Source organism: Eleutherodactylus coqui, chromosome 5 (assembly GCF_035609145.1).
Source record: "Eleutherodactylus coqui strain aEleCoq1 chromosome 5, aEleCoq1.hap1, whole genome shotgun sequence".
NCBI classification, from domain to species: Eukaryota; Metazoa; Chordata; class Amphibia; order Anura; family Eleutherodactylidae; genus Eleutherodactylus; species Eleutherodactylus coqui.
Genome location: NC_089841.1, coordinates 241,564,094 through 241,583,603, shown reverse-complemented (window position 1 = coordinate 241,583,603; position 19,510 = coordinate 241,564,094). Strand labels below are relative to the sequence as shown.

The 19,510-nt window shown below is 41.8% G+C and overlaps 1 protein-coding gene across 1 annotated transcript in view; it reads right to left on the bottom strand.

Annotated features, from left to right (window-relative positions):
- Window positions 1-19,510, bottom strand: part of GRIN3A (glutamate ionotropic receptor NMDA type subunit 3A) — a 349,904-nt gene that overhangs the window by 162,099 nt on the left and 168,295 nt on the right. The window contains exon 2 of the mRNA XM_066604389.1: window positions 8,629-9,233. Within this exon, the coding sequence (XP_066460486.1) occupies window positions 8,629-9,233 (605 nt within the window). The remainder of the gene's footprint in view (window positions 1-8,628; window positions 9,234-19,510) is intronic.

The window sequence follows — 19,510 nt, the reverse complement described above, 5'->3', positions numbered from 1 at the left end:
TTAAAAAAAAGACATTGGCAAACTGGAGCAAGTTCAGAGAAGAGATACTAAGATGGTGAGAGGTCTGCAAATCATGTCCTATGAAGAACGGTTAAAGGATCTGGGTATGTTTAGCTTGCAAAAAAGGAGGCTGAGAGGAGACTTAACCCTTTCCAATCCACTGTCTGACGTCTACAGGCATTCTGATTGAAGGCTGTACAACTCCGATATCATAAGATATCCAGCAGGATATTCTTACTGTAGATTACTGGCCGCTCTGTTGTCGGGGGTCTCTCCAGCATGTCACATACTGCAGTATTGGCTCTAGCCAGCAGATGGTGCCATTGTATAATTGCAGAAAGAGAAAGCCTCCTAGGAAATCCTAAATCCAAACTTGGATTGCAAAGGGTTAATAGCTGTCTACAAATATCTAAACTGCTATCACACTGCAGAGGGATCAGCCCTATTCTCATCTACACAAGGAAAGACTAGAAGCAATGGGATGAAACTGAAGAGGAGGAGACACAGATTAGAAATTAGACAGTGAAGGGGATCAATGAGTGGAACAGGTTACCATGGGAGGTGGTGAGTTCCCTTTCAATGGAAGTGTTCAAACAAAGGCTGAACAAATATCTGTCTGGGATGACATAGTGAATCCTGCACTGACCAGGGGGTTGGACCAGTTGACCCTGGAGGTCCCTTCCAACTCTACTATTCTATGTGTCTATAAGAAGGACCCTAACTACATGATGAAGCTCACTCAGGTCCACCTCTGTGGTGCTTCCAATTAGTGACAAGAGCATCAGCCTGCCGGCATCTCGAAGGTTTCCCCCACTCGCCATGCGAGGTGGTGAGTTCTCCTTCAATGGAAGTCTTCAAACAGAGGCCGGACAGACATCATTCTGGGATGATTTAGTGATCATGCATTAAGCAGGAGGTTGGACCCAATGACCCTGGAGGTCACTTTCAACTCTACCATTCTATGAAATCTAAAGAAGAAAATAGTTATGCTGTAAATTTCAAATACTGTATCTGTAATTGAAAAGCAACAGATTTTCACAGCAAATTTCATTCATTATAATGCAATGAGTGAAATCCTCTGAAACTCCGGACCAAAATCCACCACAAATTTTTAAGGTGAAAATTTATGTTAGGTATAGTTATGTCCTGAAATAGTTAACTGCAGGGGTAAACACAGTGAGCCACTCAATAATGGTCATAGATCTTTTACCGACTACCTTGGTTATATAAGATTTCAGAAGTGCTAACTAGAGATGAGCGAGCACCAAAATGCTCGAGTGCTCGATACTCGAGTCGAACTTTCAGTGATGCTCGAGAGTTCGTTTCGAGTAACGAACCCCATTGAAGTCAATGGGCGACTCAAGCATTTTTGTATATGACTGGTGCTCCGCTAAGGTTTTCATTTGTGAAAATCTTAGCAAATCACCAAAGTCATGTAAAAAACACAGAAATGGAAAGGGCAGGCGAGGAGCAACATGCAGGGCTGCATTTCGGGCTCCAAGGTCTCACTATTAAGCCACAATAGTGGCAAGAGTGAGACCCCCCCCCCCCCGCACTGTCAGCATAAAGATCGTTCTCCTATGCCACAGCTGTAACAGCTGTGGCAGAGAAGAACGATGTTAGCCCATTGAATTCAATGGAGCTGGCAATACAGCCGGCTCTATTGAAAGCAATGGGCTGCCGGCGAGTGCGGGATGAATTTTCGGGAAGGGCTTAAAAATATAAGCCCTTCCCTGAAATTCATCCAGAAATGTGTAAAAAGTAAAAAAAAATATATACTCACCTTGTCCCGGCAGTCGGAGTTCAGCCGCGTCTGGACGGCAGTTCTCTTGAACTGCTTTCTGTAGTATTCAGCAGGTGGGGATTTAAAATCCCCGCCTGCTGAATGAGCTGCCTCTGATTGGTCACAGCCTCACCAATCAGAGGCAGCTCTCACTCACCCATTCATGAATTCATGAGAGCTGCCTCTGTTTGGTGAGGCTGTGACCAATCAGAGGCAGCTCATTCAGCAGGTGGGGATTTTAAATCCCCACCTGCTGAATACTACAGAAAGCAGTTCAGGAGAACTGCCGTCCAGACACGGCTGAACTCCGACTGCAGCGGAAAGGTGAGTATAATTTTAATTTTTTTTTACACATTTTAGGATGATTTTCAGGTAAGGGCTTATATTTTTAAGCCCTTCCCGAAAATTCATCCCGCGCTCGCGGGCACCCCATTGCTTTCAATGGAGCCGGCTGTATTGCCGGCTCCATTGAATTCAATGGTCAGTGCTCGTTTAATCGAGACGAGTACCGCGTGGTGCTCGTCTCGAGTAACGAGCATCTCGAACACCCTAATACTCGAACGAGCATCAAGCTCGGACGAGTATGCTCGCTCATCTCTAGTGCTAACACGTTTCATTTAAGCCGCAGTTGACCTTGGGGTTGTGGGCCCATTCTGGCCATAAGTACTCCCCAGATTGTTAGTTAGCCTCGTAGAAATGTACCCGGAAATATATTTTGCTTGTTTTCTCATTATAGAGGCGCATGGCCTGAAATAGATAATGTATGCCTTTAAACAATTATTATGCTGCATTGGAAAGTTGCTGGAGGCACATGCACACTTTTTTGGAGGACATAGGAAAGATGGCATCAGTGTTATCCTGACTTGGATGGCGTAGCGTTGCAGATTAATAGGGTAAAGGTAATATGCATTTAATATTCTTTAAAATAATTTATTTGCATTATTCATACTAAAGTGAAAAAGTATGAATAATTAAAGTTTTGGCTGCAGGAAATAATTGGTTGTTCTTACAATACTGTCAGTTTTCCAGATTTTCATTTTGGTTGCAATTTTTTTTCTCATAAGTTTTCAGAAATGTCATTGACAGTGAAAAAGGCACAAAGTCTCCCAAAAGTATTAACACGCTTTATCTTTTAAGTAAAAACTGCAATTACACAATGTTTTTACATGGGGCGGGATATTTTTTAACCTCTTAAGGACTTAACCCTTTTTTCCTTTTCAATTTCCGGTATTTCTTCCCCACTTTCAAAAGATCCTAACTCTTTTATTTTTCCGTTTACAGGGAAACTTTTATTACCATTTATTAGTTTTAAAAATTAATTTAATTTAAACTTTTTAAAACTTATTTTTACATTTTTTTTGGAAACTGTGATTGTTTGATTGCTCACAGAGTACAGTAAAAGAAGCATAGTATTGCACTTTATCGAATTCTGACAGGCAGTCTATCAAGCCATGCCACAGGCAAGGTTTGATAGACAGACAGCCATAGCAGCCCTGAGGCCCTTTAGAAGGCCCCAAACAGCTGTGGCAACTGAATGGCAGATCGTGGGGGGCATTCAGGCCCCCTGAACACAAATCAGGCCATGAAAATTCTGCTGTCAGAACTGACACCAACATTCAAAGGGTTAGCAGTTGCAATCAGCATTCATGGCTGTTGACAGGAGGGTGTCAGCTGTCAAACACAGATGGCACCCACCATGTATGGGACAGAATTGGCTCCCGATCCCACTCCATACAAACCCTGCGCTTCCATGATGTAAATATGTAATGTTTTCTTAAGGAGTTAAAGACTATCTACATTGAATCTGAATGGACAATTAGACACATTTGCCCTTTTACAATTAGAACTTCCCTTACAACAATTAGACATGTGCCCCCTAAAAGAGCATAAAATCAAGCAAGCAAGTTTTCTGTTGGTCCATCCAGCATAAATCCACTGTAGAAGGGAAAAATAGAGCAATCTGAGTGACTTTGAATGAGGCTTGGTCATCGGTGCTAAACTAACCAGGGACAGTATTAAGGCTGCAAGACTCCAGAGGGTGAAATAAGGCTAAGGGCGAAGTCAGACGAGTGTGTATTTTGTGTGCACGTATGCGCGTCTATTATAATCATTGGTTTCCTATGATGTGTTAACATGTCCGTGTTTTACAGTCGTGAAAATACTCACACCTGTAAAAATAGGACATCCATGCACTGCATAGATTCATGCTCCGCAAAAATCTCCATGGGGAATTCCCTTATTATTGAACACTGTGATAGCACTGTCACAGTGTTCAGTGATGAGGGGACTCCCGGAGGGGATGAAGGAATCTCCTGCCACAGCTGTGATAGCTCTGGCACAATGTTCTCCCATTTCTCTCCCACTGCTTTGCTGCAGCCAGCCCATTGAAGGCAATGGGATGCAGGCAACCTCCACAGTGATTTTCAGGGAAGGGCTTGAAATATAAGCCCTCCCCGAAAATCATCCCTAACTTGTGCAAAAAAATAAAAAGATTACATACTCACCTCTCCGCCGCTGTCAGGGCGCAGTGCATCTTGATGCTTGGCTCCCCAGCACTGTATTGCAGTTCTTTCAGCAGGCAGGGATTTAAAACCCCCACCTGCTGAAAGGGTCGTGTCTGATTGGCTGAGTGCTCAGCCAATCACACGCAGCACTCAGCCATTCATTGAATGACAACTGAGCTCTGCCTGTAATTGGTCACAGTCATGGAGCTTCGGTCATGCGTATTTTCCACATCCATGCAGCGCATTTCTTTGTGCAGCATGGATGCATCAAAATACACTTGTCCAACCGAGGCCTAAGACTGGATCAGTGAGCATTGGAGAAACATTGCCTGCTCACATGAATCCTGATCTGTGTTTCACTATGAGGGTAAAGTCAGACAAACATTTTTTTGAGCGTGCCTTTGTGTGCAAAAAAAAATTGTGTCTGATAGAACCATTGGTTTTCTATGGTGTGTTCACATGTCCATCTTTTACAGGCGCAAAATACTCGCACCTGCAAAAGTTAGGACATCCATGCATCGGGATGGTCCATGCTGCACTGAAAGATTCCCCACGGGGAGTCCCCTCAGCACTGTACACTGTGCACGAAGCAATGGGCACAGACCTACAGTCACACACACTTTGAACGTGCGTGGAGCACTTTTTTTTGCGCACATAGGTGCGCAAAAAATGACGCTTGTCTGACTGAGCCCTGATGGTGGAAGTGTCAGAATTTGGCACAAGCAGCATGAATCTATGAACCCATCCTTTCAGGTACCAACAGTTCAGGCTGGTGGAGCAATGATGTGCGGAATGTTTTTTTCGCACACTATGGGTCATCTGATACCTTTTATGGACAACATGATAAATTACTGTGGTCCTGAAGACCAAAGGAGGTCCAAAGGGCAACCACATATCTGTCTCTGATAAAGTGGCCATTTAGTCTGTTTATCTATCATGATCAATGTGTTGGAGGAAAGTAACCTTTTTTCTCAAAACTATATATTTCATGTGTTCTTGCTACAATAAATGATAACCAACCATATACAGTGACAGGATTGCTGAAAAGTGTCAGTCAGGGATCAGTGATTTTTCTCAGTGTACACTAAGTCATTAACCAACCATTGAAAAATGAAACATCAACTCTAAAGTTGACAGACCAGCAGTAAGGGTGGAATACTAGTCAGTGAAGTCATCAGAGAGGAATGGAAAAAATATAACATCTCAGCTGCAGTTTTTCAACATACATTTGGGACACCCAGTAAGTAACCAAGCAGAAAAAATAGTTTTGTGTTTGTATTTTTTTTCTTTTTTTTTCTAGGAGGGAGGGGTCTGAGAGGATCAAACTTAAATTTATTGCCGGTCAAAAAAAACCCACTTTGTGTGGAGTAAACATAGTGGTGTAATAAACACAGTACAACGCATGTATAACCAGGAGGAAAACCTTCTGCAGTCTGCAAGACAACTACAAGTTATGAGGAGATTTATTTTCCAATAAGATTACTTTCAAACAAAGAGTTAAAGTTCCAAGAGTGATTAAAAATAAAAATATTAAGGTTCTAGATTGGTAAAAATTGCAGTGTCCACATTTAAAAATCCATATTAAATGTTCTTATTGTTGACAAAGGTGCCCTTACTAAACATTAACTAGAGATTAATGAAGAACTCAACATCCCATTATTTTGGGTCTAATGACTGTATGAATGAAATGGGACCACAGTGTAAAGATCGCTTAGCTAACAGCCTTTTCTAATGATGAGTGTCAAAAAAACCTAATAAAATGCAATATGCTTCAATGTGCTTTGGCTAATGTACACTACAATCTGCTGCATTGGATTTCAATGCATCAAATCACATGGCTGTATTCCCGCGGCATAAAAGCACCCAGCCGGGCCAATATTGCTCCAGGCACTTTTATGTCAGGCCGGAAAGATAGTCTTGGAACTATCTTTCCGTCCGGAATACGTCGGCTGCTGCATGGGCCCCTTTGGGAGCCAATGACAGTGGCCGGAGAAGGGAGGTGGAAGGGAGTTTTGCAACGTGACTGCTAAACTCCCTTCCCCTTCTCTCCTCCACTCTCCTTCCCTTCGGCTGTTTGCAATGGAAGGGGGCAAGACAGGGGTGGAGCTAAGCTTCACCCTGCTCCTCCCACTCCCATTGCAAATAGCCGGAGGTAAGGAGAGACGAGGTGAGCCAGTGAAGGGAAGGGAAGGAGATGCAACGGCATTGTGGCCTCGGTGTATATGCACTGGGCCTGTGTTGTCTGACCAGGCACACAAACGTTAGATTTGTGCGCCCATTCGCGCATTTTTACGCCACTGGTGGGCGCACATAAATATGTCTACACTAGTGGGAAAGAACCCTAATCTGAGTAGGAGATCTAATTTTGATGCCGGATTGATGGCTTACACCCCTTTTACATCAGGTGATTCCCATTTTAATGAGCACACGAGCGAGTGACATCACCACTAACTCGTTCGTAAATATTCACGCAACCTGCTTAGATAGGTAGATCATCATTGTCAATCATTCCCTTCTGTTCAGTTCTGGTTCAATGCTTCAGATTCTATGTGAAATGGTAAGCCGTGAATTTTTAAACGAGAAGTGAACGAGCCGCCGATGGTTTTTATGCTGGTTGTAACTGAACGACTGACGAGCAATGCATGGTCCTCGTTAGTCATTCAGTTTGTCTGAGCGAAATTTTAGCGACAATCGTCACTTGTGGATGGGCCATTAGTTTCCCTCTGCTCTTTCCTATCCTGAAAGTCCTTATCAGCTAATTTATGACCTCACCAAAGATGACCAGTATAGCTCTGCAGATCAATCTCGTAATGAGACTTTAGACTGCAGGTTCTACATACAGTAATATGGAGAAGCTACAAAAGATAAAATATTTTGTAAGAATGATTGTCAGCCCAAAAGACATGCATTTAAGTGAAGAAAAACTTGTCCAGTAAAGGTGTCCATAGGCTTCAAGGTTCATTCCTAATTTATACTTAGATCTTTTTTCACTTGAATTTGCTAAAACAATCCATAGATTCTCGTGCCAAACCGGATGTATTTTGAGATTTTTCCATTATCCATGGAAATAATTTGATTATTGCTATTATATTGGAAACTGGGCCTTCTTTCACTTTGGTTAAAGATTCAGTTCACTCTTATTGCATTATATCTAAACGCCCAGGAAAAGGGAGAATGGCTCTATGACAACCGATGACGCCCAGCACCACAATCTACACTTTTGCTATATGTAGTATCACTTAAAGATGTGCTTACAGGTTATCCTCTATCCACAAGCACATAAACTCCACTGTCTCTGGCAGTCCCAAACTGAATGGAGCTAAATATCCAGTTAAGTACAGTACGCGGGTATTAAAATGGGTCCTCACTCGAAATTATCACCCACCCCCCACCCCCCACGGAGCCAAAGCCTTATTTGTGGTAAAAAAAAAAACATTTATACTCAGTTCATCCAGGCCCAGCAGGTAGCGCTTTCCTTTCCCACTCACCTCCAGGTCCAACAATTATGTGCTCGTCTATGTTTGTGACCGCTGTGGCTAGTCCATGATGATTGGCCACAGTCATGAGCTGCAACAGGCACCTGGAAGTGATTGGGGGCCAGAGCAGCAGAGAGACATTCAATAGGTACGTATAGCTTTTTAATATTTTTTAACTTCTCAATACTTTTCAACTGCATCTACATCCTGAGGATGAAATTGGTGCTGCTGCCAAGGAGCCTGGTACAACCATGGGGACCTAGATTTGATAAAGACTTCAAACAGTCGAAACGTTATCTGTTTGGGAGAAATAAAGAACATTTTTTACCTGCACCTTGTATGCTGTCACAACTATCTTCTTGCATGGGGACCCGATGCAGATGCATCATTTACCCAATGGCTATAGTAGCCCTGAATGGAGCAACAATGCGCATGTGCAACCATCGTTCGGGATGCACTGGGGACCTGTTCTTAGTTTCATGGGGGTCCTAGTGTTCAGACCCAACCAATCTGCAATTATCCCCTATCCTGTGACTAACTTGCAATCATGACACAACCCCTTTAAAACTATAAACTTTTTTTATGACTCGAAGGACCATAAGAATAGTAAAATATGTAACTATATTGTTCACAAATAAGTATATTATCACTGCAGACAAATGAAATTTGATAAATGTGTTAAATATAAGATGCCTTGGTTTTCCTTTACCCCTCGTAAATTACAGATCAGAATTTAGGTTGTATAATGCTTCATAAGTTCAGCTCCATATTTTATATCTAAATCTCATGACCGGCCGAATTCTAAAATCTGTTGAGCAGTTTACTGCACTATAGGGCATACATGCAACACATGATTCAGTCATACCTGGATAAGTATTGCCCAGATGTAAGATTCAAAGTGTCTCTGCTCATGCAGTTCATTGTGCTGGGAATAAGAGCCAACTCCGGTTGATCCATTGTAGCTGTGGCAACGGCTCTGGCTATTAGTTCCATTGCGTCTTGCACGTAGTGTTCAAAGTAGGAAGCAGCGGTTGTCCCATGAGCGATCAGACCCAAAGGTAATCCTTCAGTCCTTAATTCATCAACGTTTTGTGAGTCTCCAAAAATCCAATAAAACTCTGGCAATATTATCCCATACTGAGTAGATGTCTCAAAAATCCGTCTTGTGTCTTCCATATCGCAACCGAACATAACAATAGTGGATGTGGTGTCCTTTATACTTTCCAGGTTGAATTGTAGGTAGCTGATAACATCATTGGTCAGGGTTAGATTTACCGTGATATTTAGAATTAACCCAAGATGGAATCTGGAATTATTTTGGGTCAAAGTCAGGAAATCTGTTATATTCCAGTCTTCTTGGCATAGGAGTATGCTATAGTTGTACCAGTTGTTCATTGTAAGGATGGAGAGGGTGACTTCGGCATTTGAAGTCAAGGAATTTTCAATGCTGAGTTGCAGATGAAGGGGATTCTGTATCAAAAAAAGAAAAAAAACCAAACGTTAAAGTTTTTGGGGTTTTTTGTCATTTCCAGAAATGTCATGCATTATTATTACATTGCTACATTTAAGCTGTAGGGAACTCTTGATTAAAATCCATGGCACAGTGTGAATAGTATGTTTCTATGAGTCAACTTTCTAAAGATCAGAGGATAGGTTTGTTGTCATTAAATTGTTAGAAGCCACTTTTACAGTACATCAAACGAAGGAATGCTAAGCACCGAGGAGTCTATCTATCAAAGTATCCATTCTTCGCTTTTAAGCATCAGTCAAGTCTCTGGCCAGGATTCAAAGGCTAAAGACTGACTGCAGCATAAATTGCACTTCAATGCTGCTTTTAGATTTCACGGAACACCTCATTTGTACCAGTGTTTCCACATCATTTGCAAATGTCCTCATACATTGTATTATTTCATCTTACATTTCACAAAGAGTGTTTGATCATGTTTTTGGAACCTACACATTGCAAAAAGCAATGAAAATATAATGTTTTTGTACCATTGATCATTAAAAAGAAATCTTTTGAGCAAATTAGCTGAAAATAAAACTTGAAATGGTTTCTGGTGTACAAGAATGTGTCACATTTTAAATACTGAGTTAGTAGAGGCGACCCTGTGTATCTGCTTTCTCCTGTATTGCAGATAATCGTGGCGGTTCTCCGTCATTCATGTGCAGTACACGTTTGTTTTTTTTTAATCTTTGTTCAGCCTGCGCTATTTCTAGGTGATGACGTGGGTAGCCGTGGCCTATCTGCAATGTCAATTGTGGATAGACTGTGGGTCGGACGGCTTCCATTGACTTCAATGGAATCTGTCCGTGCAGACCATGCTGAAAAATAGAACATGCTGTGACTTTAAATCCGCTTGAGGAAATGGCATTCGCTGTCCACTGATGTGAGTGGACATGCGAATGTTCTATTCTTTCGATGTGTGTGGAATACTGCAGATCGTCCGCACAGGAGATGATCGTGGATTTCGCAATTCAAATCTGCCCTTAGAAGGATTCTCTTATCAAGGGGTGTCCTGCTGCTGGAACCACTAGTGATCAAATGGTAAAATGAACCTGTAACCAGGTTCGTGCTGCATGAACCACGGGTGGCATGAACCTGGGACAGTTATGCCCATTTGGCCCATGTATATTTTATTCAGAAACACTGCTGCATTTCAGAAAAAAATAATACTTAGAACTTTGATTCAGAACTGAGCTGGAAAAGGAGCTGAGTCAAAAAACATACTTAGTCAAAAAAGCATACTTAGAAATTTGACTCGGAGTTGAGCTTCCAGAGCTTACAGCTCAAAGAGCCGGGCTCTCGTTGGTCTCTCCCCGTCCATGTCAAGACCTCTTCAATACACAAGCAGGGAGAGGAGCCATCACTCTTTATACTGCAGCTGTGAAGAGTCCGGCACAGCCCACCCCTTTGACTTGAGAGCTGAACTCCAAGACAAATTTCTAAATATGTTTTCTCCGAAATTCAGTAGTGTTTCCAAATAAAGCATACATGGGCCAAATGGACATATCTGTCCTGTGGCCATTCTTCTCATAGTTTAGGGCAGCATGAACCTGGTGACAGCTTCCCTTTTAATGAAGGAAAATCAGGTAGCAGGTGTAAACTTTCTCCACTGGTGTGGCCGCCTTCAGCCTAAGTATCTCAGTTCCTCTTAGATTAAAGGAGATGTCCCGAGGCAGCAAGTGGGTCTATACACTTCTGTATGGCCATAATAATGCACTTTGTAATATACATTGTGCATTAATTATGAGCCATACAGAAGTTATAAAAAGTTTTATACTTACCTGCTCCGTTGCTAGCGTCCTCGTCTCCATGGTGCCGACTAATTTTCGGCCTCCGATGGCCAAATTAGCCGCGCTTGCGCAGTCCGGGTCTTCTGTAGTCTTCTATGGAGCCGCTCGTGCCAGAGAGCGGCTCCGTGTAGCTCCGCCCCGTCACGTGCCGATTCCAGCCAATCAGGAGGCTGGAATCGGCAGTGGACCGCACAGAAGAGCTGCGGTCCACGAAGAAAGAGGATCCCGGCGGCCATCTTCAGCAGGTGAGTATGAAGACGCCGGACCGCCGGGATTCAGGTAAGCGCTGTGCGGGTGGGTTTTTTAACCCCTGCATCGGGGTTGTCTCGCGCCGAACGGGGGGGGGGTTTAAAAAAAAAAAAACCCGTTTCGGCGCGGGACATCTCCTTTAAGTGGCTGGAGTATGAACTTCCATTGAACCCATAAGTATCACCAACATCACCCGGACATGTCAACCTCAAAGAACATTGTTCGTTTACAAATACTGTGGTCTCTCAACATATAATATCAACTGATTCCAGGGCAGCCACTGTTTGTTGAAACTATAAAGGCCATTAACACTGGACGATTATCGCTAAAACTTCGCTCATCGGGCTCTTTTCGATGATTGTTAAAATCAAGTGAGCTTTATTTTAGCTATCAGTTTCATCAGTCGTTCTCCCCGGGGTGGGGGTGGGGGGGGGGGGTGCTGATAGCATTGTTTCCCCCATGGAGAACAAAGGATCTGAGTGCAGATAATAGAGGACAGGAGTTCCTTCTGGGTCCTGTACAGTGCACACAGTGTACCAAAAAATAAAATGGAGCCATCCTCATCTGGTGTCCACAAGATCAGCTCATCCGGGCTCAGATAAAGATACGTAGAGAACATGTAAGTACCGCACTGTACTGTAGAGAGGTTACTAGACAGCCAATCAATGCATGCATTTCAAGACTACATATGTTGTACTAGTGAAATGCCCATGCTAATTGGCTGGATTTTACAGCAAATTGCACATTCCATAAATGTGGCATGTGCACTTTGCTAATGTGACTGATGGGGATCAGCTGTTAAGAAGCTGCTATGGATAGCCAGAACTGTCACAATGCTGTCTGTAGCACAGTAGTCTGGTTTCATATTGCAGTTTTCCCATTCACTTCAATGTCAGAAAGCTGAAATATCATGCACTACAGACAATATTTTGACAGTCCCAGCTGTCTGTGGCAGCCTGTCATCAGTTGATCATCATGAATCCCAAGAGATGGACCCCTGCAGATCTGCTATTGGTCACCTAATCGGAGGACAGGTCACCAAGAGTTTTGGCCACATAAAAACCTTTAGAAGCAGAATGGTATTGGGACATGCTTGCTGTACTAGTTTAGCTAATAGCAGCTACTAAAGAATACAGAGCATTGTACTTTTCTCAAGCTAATAGTGTTACAGACCTGTCCAGATAATAGTCTGCCCTGAATTCTGGCAATGTGCTACGGTGACAGATCTGCTCTAACTGCCTGAGGAAACAATCATTTCCCTCTCTGTTCCTGCTGGGCATCACAGTCAGATCCCCAGACTGAAGAGGCATTCTGGATAAGACTTGGCACTCCCTTACCTAAGTGTATTATCTATAAGAAAAACCAAGGCAAAATACAGTAGAAATCTCTAATTTACTGTAAAGACATTTTTAAGTTGCAGGAGACTACAAATACTTTTAATTTCAATAATCCAAAAAGTGAGTTACAACATATATACTCATTGGGCAGGTCAACAATTATTCAATGAAAAACCTGTTGTCTGTAATTAAAGCGAACCTCTGGTTTTCGGACAAAATTCAGTCCTGTGATCAAAGAAGAGAGAATATTTTACCTGCTGTCGTTCTTCCCTGCTGATGTTCTTCTGATCCACTGGTTTGCGATCCAGTCTCCAAGATGGACACTACAATTTTCTGGCTCCCTAACGCACACTGTGCTCTCTGATTGGACATCACTGATCATGTGATCTATTCTGGAGGATCAGAGAACAGGTAGAGTGCATTGGTAGTCTAATATCTAGGGGATCTGGGAGTCTGAAGATTGCATCAGTCATCTTGGCCAGTACAAATAAGACCTGGATCAATTGGCTCAGAGGGGCATCAGCACAGAAGACCAACAGCCAGTAATATAATTGTTCCTTCCAGCTCCAGGTGAAAATTTTGTCCCAAAAGTGTAGGGTCTCTGCTGATGTTCTTCTGATCCACTGGTTTGCGATCCAGTCTCCAAGATGGCCACTACAATTTTCTAGCTCCCTAACGCACACTGTGCTCTCTGATTGGACATCACTGATTATGTGATCTATTCTGGAGGATCAGAGAACAGGTCGAGTGCATTACTAGTCTAATACCTAGGGGATCAGGTAGTCTGAAGATTGCATCAGTCATCTTGGCCAGTACAAATAAGACCTGGATCAATTGGCTCAGAGGGGCATCAGCACAGAAGACCAACAGCCAGTCGTATAATTGTTCCTTCCTGGTCCAGGACAAAATTGTGTCCCAAAAGTGTAGGGTCTCTTTAAGCTTCACTATAATCAACCTAATACAGTTTGCTGTTATTGTTGATCAACTTAATGCAAGTTCCACAACGGATGACTTTGATTAGTTTCTGCGCATTTCTGAACATTGCTTGTACATATTTTTGATGTTCACAACTTGCGCTCTGCATGTACCGGATCTCAAAGCTCAGTGTGAAAATCATCTAGAGGCAGATATCTCTTCCTTGTCAGGAGATTCTGACATGATCTGACTTGACTGCACTAAGAAATGTTAACCAGATTCTGTATACTCTACCAGACAGGCTTATTGAAAGAGCAAGAAGCCTATTTGTGATAATATATTCCTCACTTTTTCTACACACCAAGTTAATTGGATTTGTATTGAATTGGCGACAAAGGAAATCTGTGTTATTTCTTCGAGGTATCTCCTATTTTACAATATAGTCTAACTTTTTTCCATGTTTCAACTGTTGACTTGATCTGTAACGCGTTTTGATTACTTCACTACAATGTACTACAATGTTGCAGGTTATGATGTAACGCTCATGTTAATGACTGCTAAGTCCGTCCATCTGTCTATCTAATCTTATATGTGAGTCCTTGGAAGTCTGTATTTCTATATCCCATTATTATGAAAAGGAGCATGTGTTATGATTGTTTCTACAATGCAAGGCGGATTCTAGGGATTTTATTGTTTTTTTGCTGTTGCTGGTTTAGTACAAGAAGTGTATCAGCTTAGGAAGTTGCATATTTTAGGTACTGTATTAACATTTCAAGGACTAAGAGAACATTAAGTATGATTGCAGAGATTTTATTACAATAAGGACAATCTACTTGTGTTTGTGTTATGGAAGGACTGCTGCCAATCCACTATAATACCTGTTATTTTACATAACATATAGAATAGTGTGATAAATATCAGTAATGTGATATAACATTTATAAAACTTAACTTTAAGCCATCTTGAACAGAACTGTACCTACAGCAAATGTTCGCTTTTTGGGAGGCCCCATTTTTATGTATTAGTCCGTTGTCACATGGGTGTGACGCATTTACAACGGGTGTTGCGTATTTGTAGGCGTGTATGCATGTTTTACAGTATTTTTTGTGAGCGCAAATTGCACACAAAAAGAGACGCAACCATGCTTCTATTGAAATGGGCAACTACTATAATTAGGTCAATATGGGCTCTTTCCCTGCGCTAATGCTATGTATTTTTTCAATGCAAAATATGCTAATGTGAACTAACCTGTTGAAATCAATGGGTTCTACTCACAGTGTATTCCAAGAGCAAATTTTTCAAGCATAATATGCAGTGCAAATACATTCCTGTGATTCCAGCCTTAGGGCAGCCGCACACGGGTGTAAGCACAAAAATGCTCCTTCCCGCCAATGTATTTGCGCAGTGAAGAAGTGTTTTGCACAGATACTAAGCATATTTGCGTAAGTGCTGCTTATTCACATGGGCGTGGGAATCACCTGTGCCCTGATTTAAAAGACTAATTAGCCTAACAAAGTGGCGTTTTTTTTTGTTTTTTTTTTGAGGGGGGGGGGGTATGTGCAGTGTTTTGCTCATAACTGTGCTGTTATCGGACCACACCGGTACCGATCTGATGACCTCGTTGCCAGGTACCAAATTGGTAGATATGGAAGCCCGTGATGAGGAGATTTTGCTAGCAAATATCTATCAATAGCATGAAATCACTCCATGTTATGTCAAGACATTTCTCCAGTGAGAATCTCAATGAAATTCTACTTTATTATCAACATTGCCAACTCTTATACAGAAAGACGAGGGCGTATCCAAATGTTGCTTGGTACAAAGATTAGTATTACGTAGTTTACTGTTACAAAGGTGAAAATACTTATTGATCATAAGACTTATTGACATCTACCAAATAGTCTCAAAGTTCTTAAGACTCGTCTCAGACATAGAAATTACCTAAGTCAGGATATTGCTGTTGCATTAGACAATAGTTCTGCAATAGCTGTGTGTCTTCCCTGTTAACATAGCTCAGCCTTATTTAATTTGTCTGTTGACTTCTTATCTTAAAATCCTAGTTCCTGACACTACAAAGCATAGGTTTTAGTCTTCTGTTTAAGGGTCAATAGTCCAATACAAGGTAAGAAACATACACTTATTGCATTCTGAAACTTAACACTTTATATTCCATGACAGTGCGTACATATGTGCACACCCCATAGGCTTCTATGGGGACCTTTGTTGCCCAAATGCCCCAAAATAGAGCATGTTGCATCTTTTTTCGTGCAAGTGAAATGCACGTGCTAAAAAGAACTGTGATCATAAACCATTGAAATTAATGGGTTCTATTTGTTGTTTATTTGCCTACACAAATTCGTGAACATATGTCCATTTGTGGCCACCTTTAGTCTACCTAAATAGTTTATTCAGCTTTCGGGAGAGCGTAGATGTAACTAGTTCAGAAACCGAACCAATATATTTGAATTTCCGCTTACTAGATTTGCAGTCAGGTATTCAGTTTAATCAATGAAAGTGAAGACAGAAATAACCCAACGATTTCCCTATTTATAGACACTAAACGTCAGCGTGAATCCATATCTGAGGAGCTCATTTACCAGTAAGAAAAGGTCCCTGCGTGTGTCACTCCCTACGCTCACATGTGATATTCACACGTGGATGCCAGGCATTGTGTGACAACAACTGGGAGGACAGAAGAGACGGGAGAAGAAAAGCATTTTATGATCTTCTACTCTCATGCATTCGAGTTGATGAAGATAGATTATTCCATGATAACTATGACATTCATATAAAATGTATTTACGGCGCAGAATGATTGATGGATGAGCGGTGTGTTCGCTCCGCTTTCTTCTAAATGTTAATAGTTTGTATTTATCATTTTGGTGAGAGACATTTTAATTACAGGTATTTAGACTTTAAAGTTGCATTTTTTTATATTGACTAGTTTCTTAGTTGGTTTAATGGCACGAGGCGTAGCAGCATGATTTAGGTTGAATTTCTTCCAGCATCCAATCCTGTCTTTGTTAAACTGTCAAACCTACTATCATTACAAAGCTACAGGTTTCTAAGCAAAAAACATAATTGTGTTTGCAGCTGAAGCCACTCTTTACAACATAGTGCCCTCAACCGAAGCATGGAGTTTAATGGGAACATCCTTTTTGCTTAGTTTGTGTGCTATAAAACCTTTTAAACAAACTAAAATAAATAAGTCAATAGTTTAAAAGTAATGAACAGGAAAAAAGTCCCATTTATGTATAAAGATTCTGTGATTCATTTAGGTCGGCTTCATATGGGCGAGAAAATGGCATGAGATTTATGTGATGTGAGATGCACAACTCGTTCAAATATGAACCCTACTCTATTGAACGAGGTCATATACATATACAATGCTATGCAAGAAACAAATCGCAGCATGTTCTATCTGGCTGCATGATCTCACATCACAGCCCCAATGGCTTCAATGGGCTCTGTGGCAGCAGCGCCGGCCCCACGGAAAGCAAGGAGAGAACTCCGCAATCCTCTGCTGCGGCTGTGACAGCCGTGGGCGGGGGATTCCTTGCATCCTGAAGTTATGCAAGGTTATTTTCACATGAAAATGCCTCAAATCCATGGGGCTTTTACTTGGATGGCAAGGGCAATATCGGGCTGTGATTCATGGCCCCATATCGCCGATGCCTGTCTGAAGTTAGCCTTAGGGGAGTATTTTGAAATTCCCATATGATCAGTTTATAAAATTCTATGCATTGTCCCATGTAACAAAATTATTCTTCATACACAGGATAATGGATAACTATTCAATTACTAAAAAGTTGCTTTCCCCCAAGGTCCCTGAATGAAGGGTGCAGTGGTCAATCATCTGTTCTACCACTCATCCATTTCAATGGGACTGCTGGAGATAGGTGAGCACTTGAACCTAGCTATTGGCAGTCCCATTGAAATGAATAGAGCAGTAGTATGCATGCTTGTCCACTGCTTCATTCATTCAGGGATCTTGGGGACCAATATTCTTGTGACCAACCCCTATCCTGTGGATAGGAGATAACTTTGTCTTGTAGGACAGCTTCTGATAAACTCATAAAATAGGGGGTTCATAGGATAGAAGCTTACTACTGGATCACAAAAATGTTGGTACTCAAATGAATGAAGCAGTGGTCAAGCGTGCATACTACTGCTCCATTAATTTCATCTCCAGGAAAAAAGCCAAGTTCAAGTGCTCACCTATCTCTGACAGTCCCATTGAATTGAATGGAATCATAGTATGCATTCTCATCCACTGCTACATTGATTTGGGTGCCTTCAGAACTGATGTTGTGATTCGTGGGGGTCCCAATGGTCAGATCTCCATGGATAAGATAGTTATTCCTCAGCCTGAGGGTCGTGGTTTGCTAATACCAGAGAAGGGTCCACACTCTGTGAGCTTCGTGATCCATCGGCCATTCTCTTCAGCTATTATAATAGCACCAGCTGACTAACTTCAATGGAAAAGTTAAAAAAAGGCTCAGCAAAGCAGCAGCTACCTCTGTTGGAATCCTAGCAGTATGGATCACTTTCTGCTTTTCTCCACGCCACCACAGAATAGCTCCCCCAAATCTAAGTTGATGGCGGGCATGGCCACCATAATGTTTCATGCCTGGAGTACTCAGGCTGCCCCAGCACTCTCCTTCCTCAACTCACATACCATCCAACAGCTGCAGTGAATAGGATGAAGCATATAAAGTCTGAAACCTCCAGGAACTAAGTAAGTATATCAGGGGTCTGCTAAGAAAGATTTTGAGCACTATGTACTGTATGACATCTAGAGGAGGAAGATCCATACCCTTAAAACCGAAAAACCTGCCAGAGATGAGGATGTTGAAAAATCTCAGGATTCTATCATGCAAGGATTACAAAGGCATAGTAAGGCTATCCAACATCAATCCATCAGGCTCACCGAGCTAACATCTTGTCTAGAATACCTAGAGAGCTGCAACATGCAGAATAACATTGGCTTCCATGGTCTCCCTGAAATGGTTAGTACTGCTAACCGTAAGGCTGCTGCTCCAAACATTTTTGCTCTTCTCCTATATGACCAGGTTACTGCTGCTATTGAACTTGAGCATACACATAAGGCACTTGGCCCAAGCCATTTGATGATTTACACCCCTACAATATTACATGCAGGGTGCACGTCTACTGTGTTAAAAAAGTCTATCATAATGCTGACTAGACTGAAATCCCGATTGGTTTTCAGGGTTCCCAAATTATTCTCCATCCATATCTGACCAGGTAGAAATTATAGCTGCAGAGAACATTGAAACCCGACTTACCCTCCTCAAATTAAGAAGATACCCTACAACTGGTGATTCCCGTTCAGCTCTACACCCACAAAGACGGGGAATTTGGATCATTCTACCAGATTGGTGACCTTTCCACATTTTTGGAAACATTCAAACTCTCTATGGTTGCCCTTACTGATTGGATCTCTCCACTGAGCCTGCTGGATTCGCATTGTCAGGAATAATTGTGACATTCAGTCGTAGATTATAAAAGAAACAAAAACACAATGCTTCTCAAGTACTGAAGTCATAAAATGTAAGATATTCCCACTGTACTCAATCATGTTCATTTAGATATGACTACTGCCAGTGGGACTTTTCCTGTGGTTGGATTTACCATTCTTCTCTTTTTATTCATCTATGGACCTGTGCCTATACAAGATGAAGATGCTGGTGAATAAGAAATATACTGTTGCCGCACATTGATGGGTTTCAAACCTTGTATAATCGATGTCATATCACATATGCTGTATTTCCCATCCTTATTTCTAATTGATTTGCCTCTTTTTTTGTTTGTTATGTATTGGTGAGTGCCCAGGGTCTGGGGTCAATCTCTGCTACTGGCCTCTACTTCTCCGTTTTGTTTCTTGAGATGCATCCTATTTCCTATATGAGATTTTTCTTCCCCTTCCAT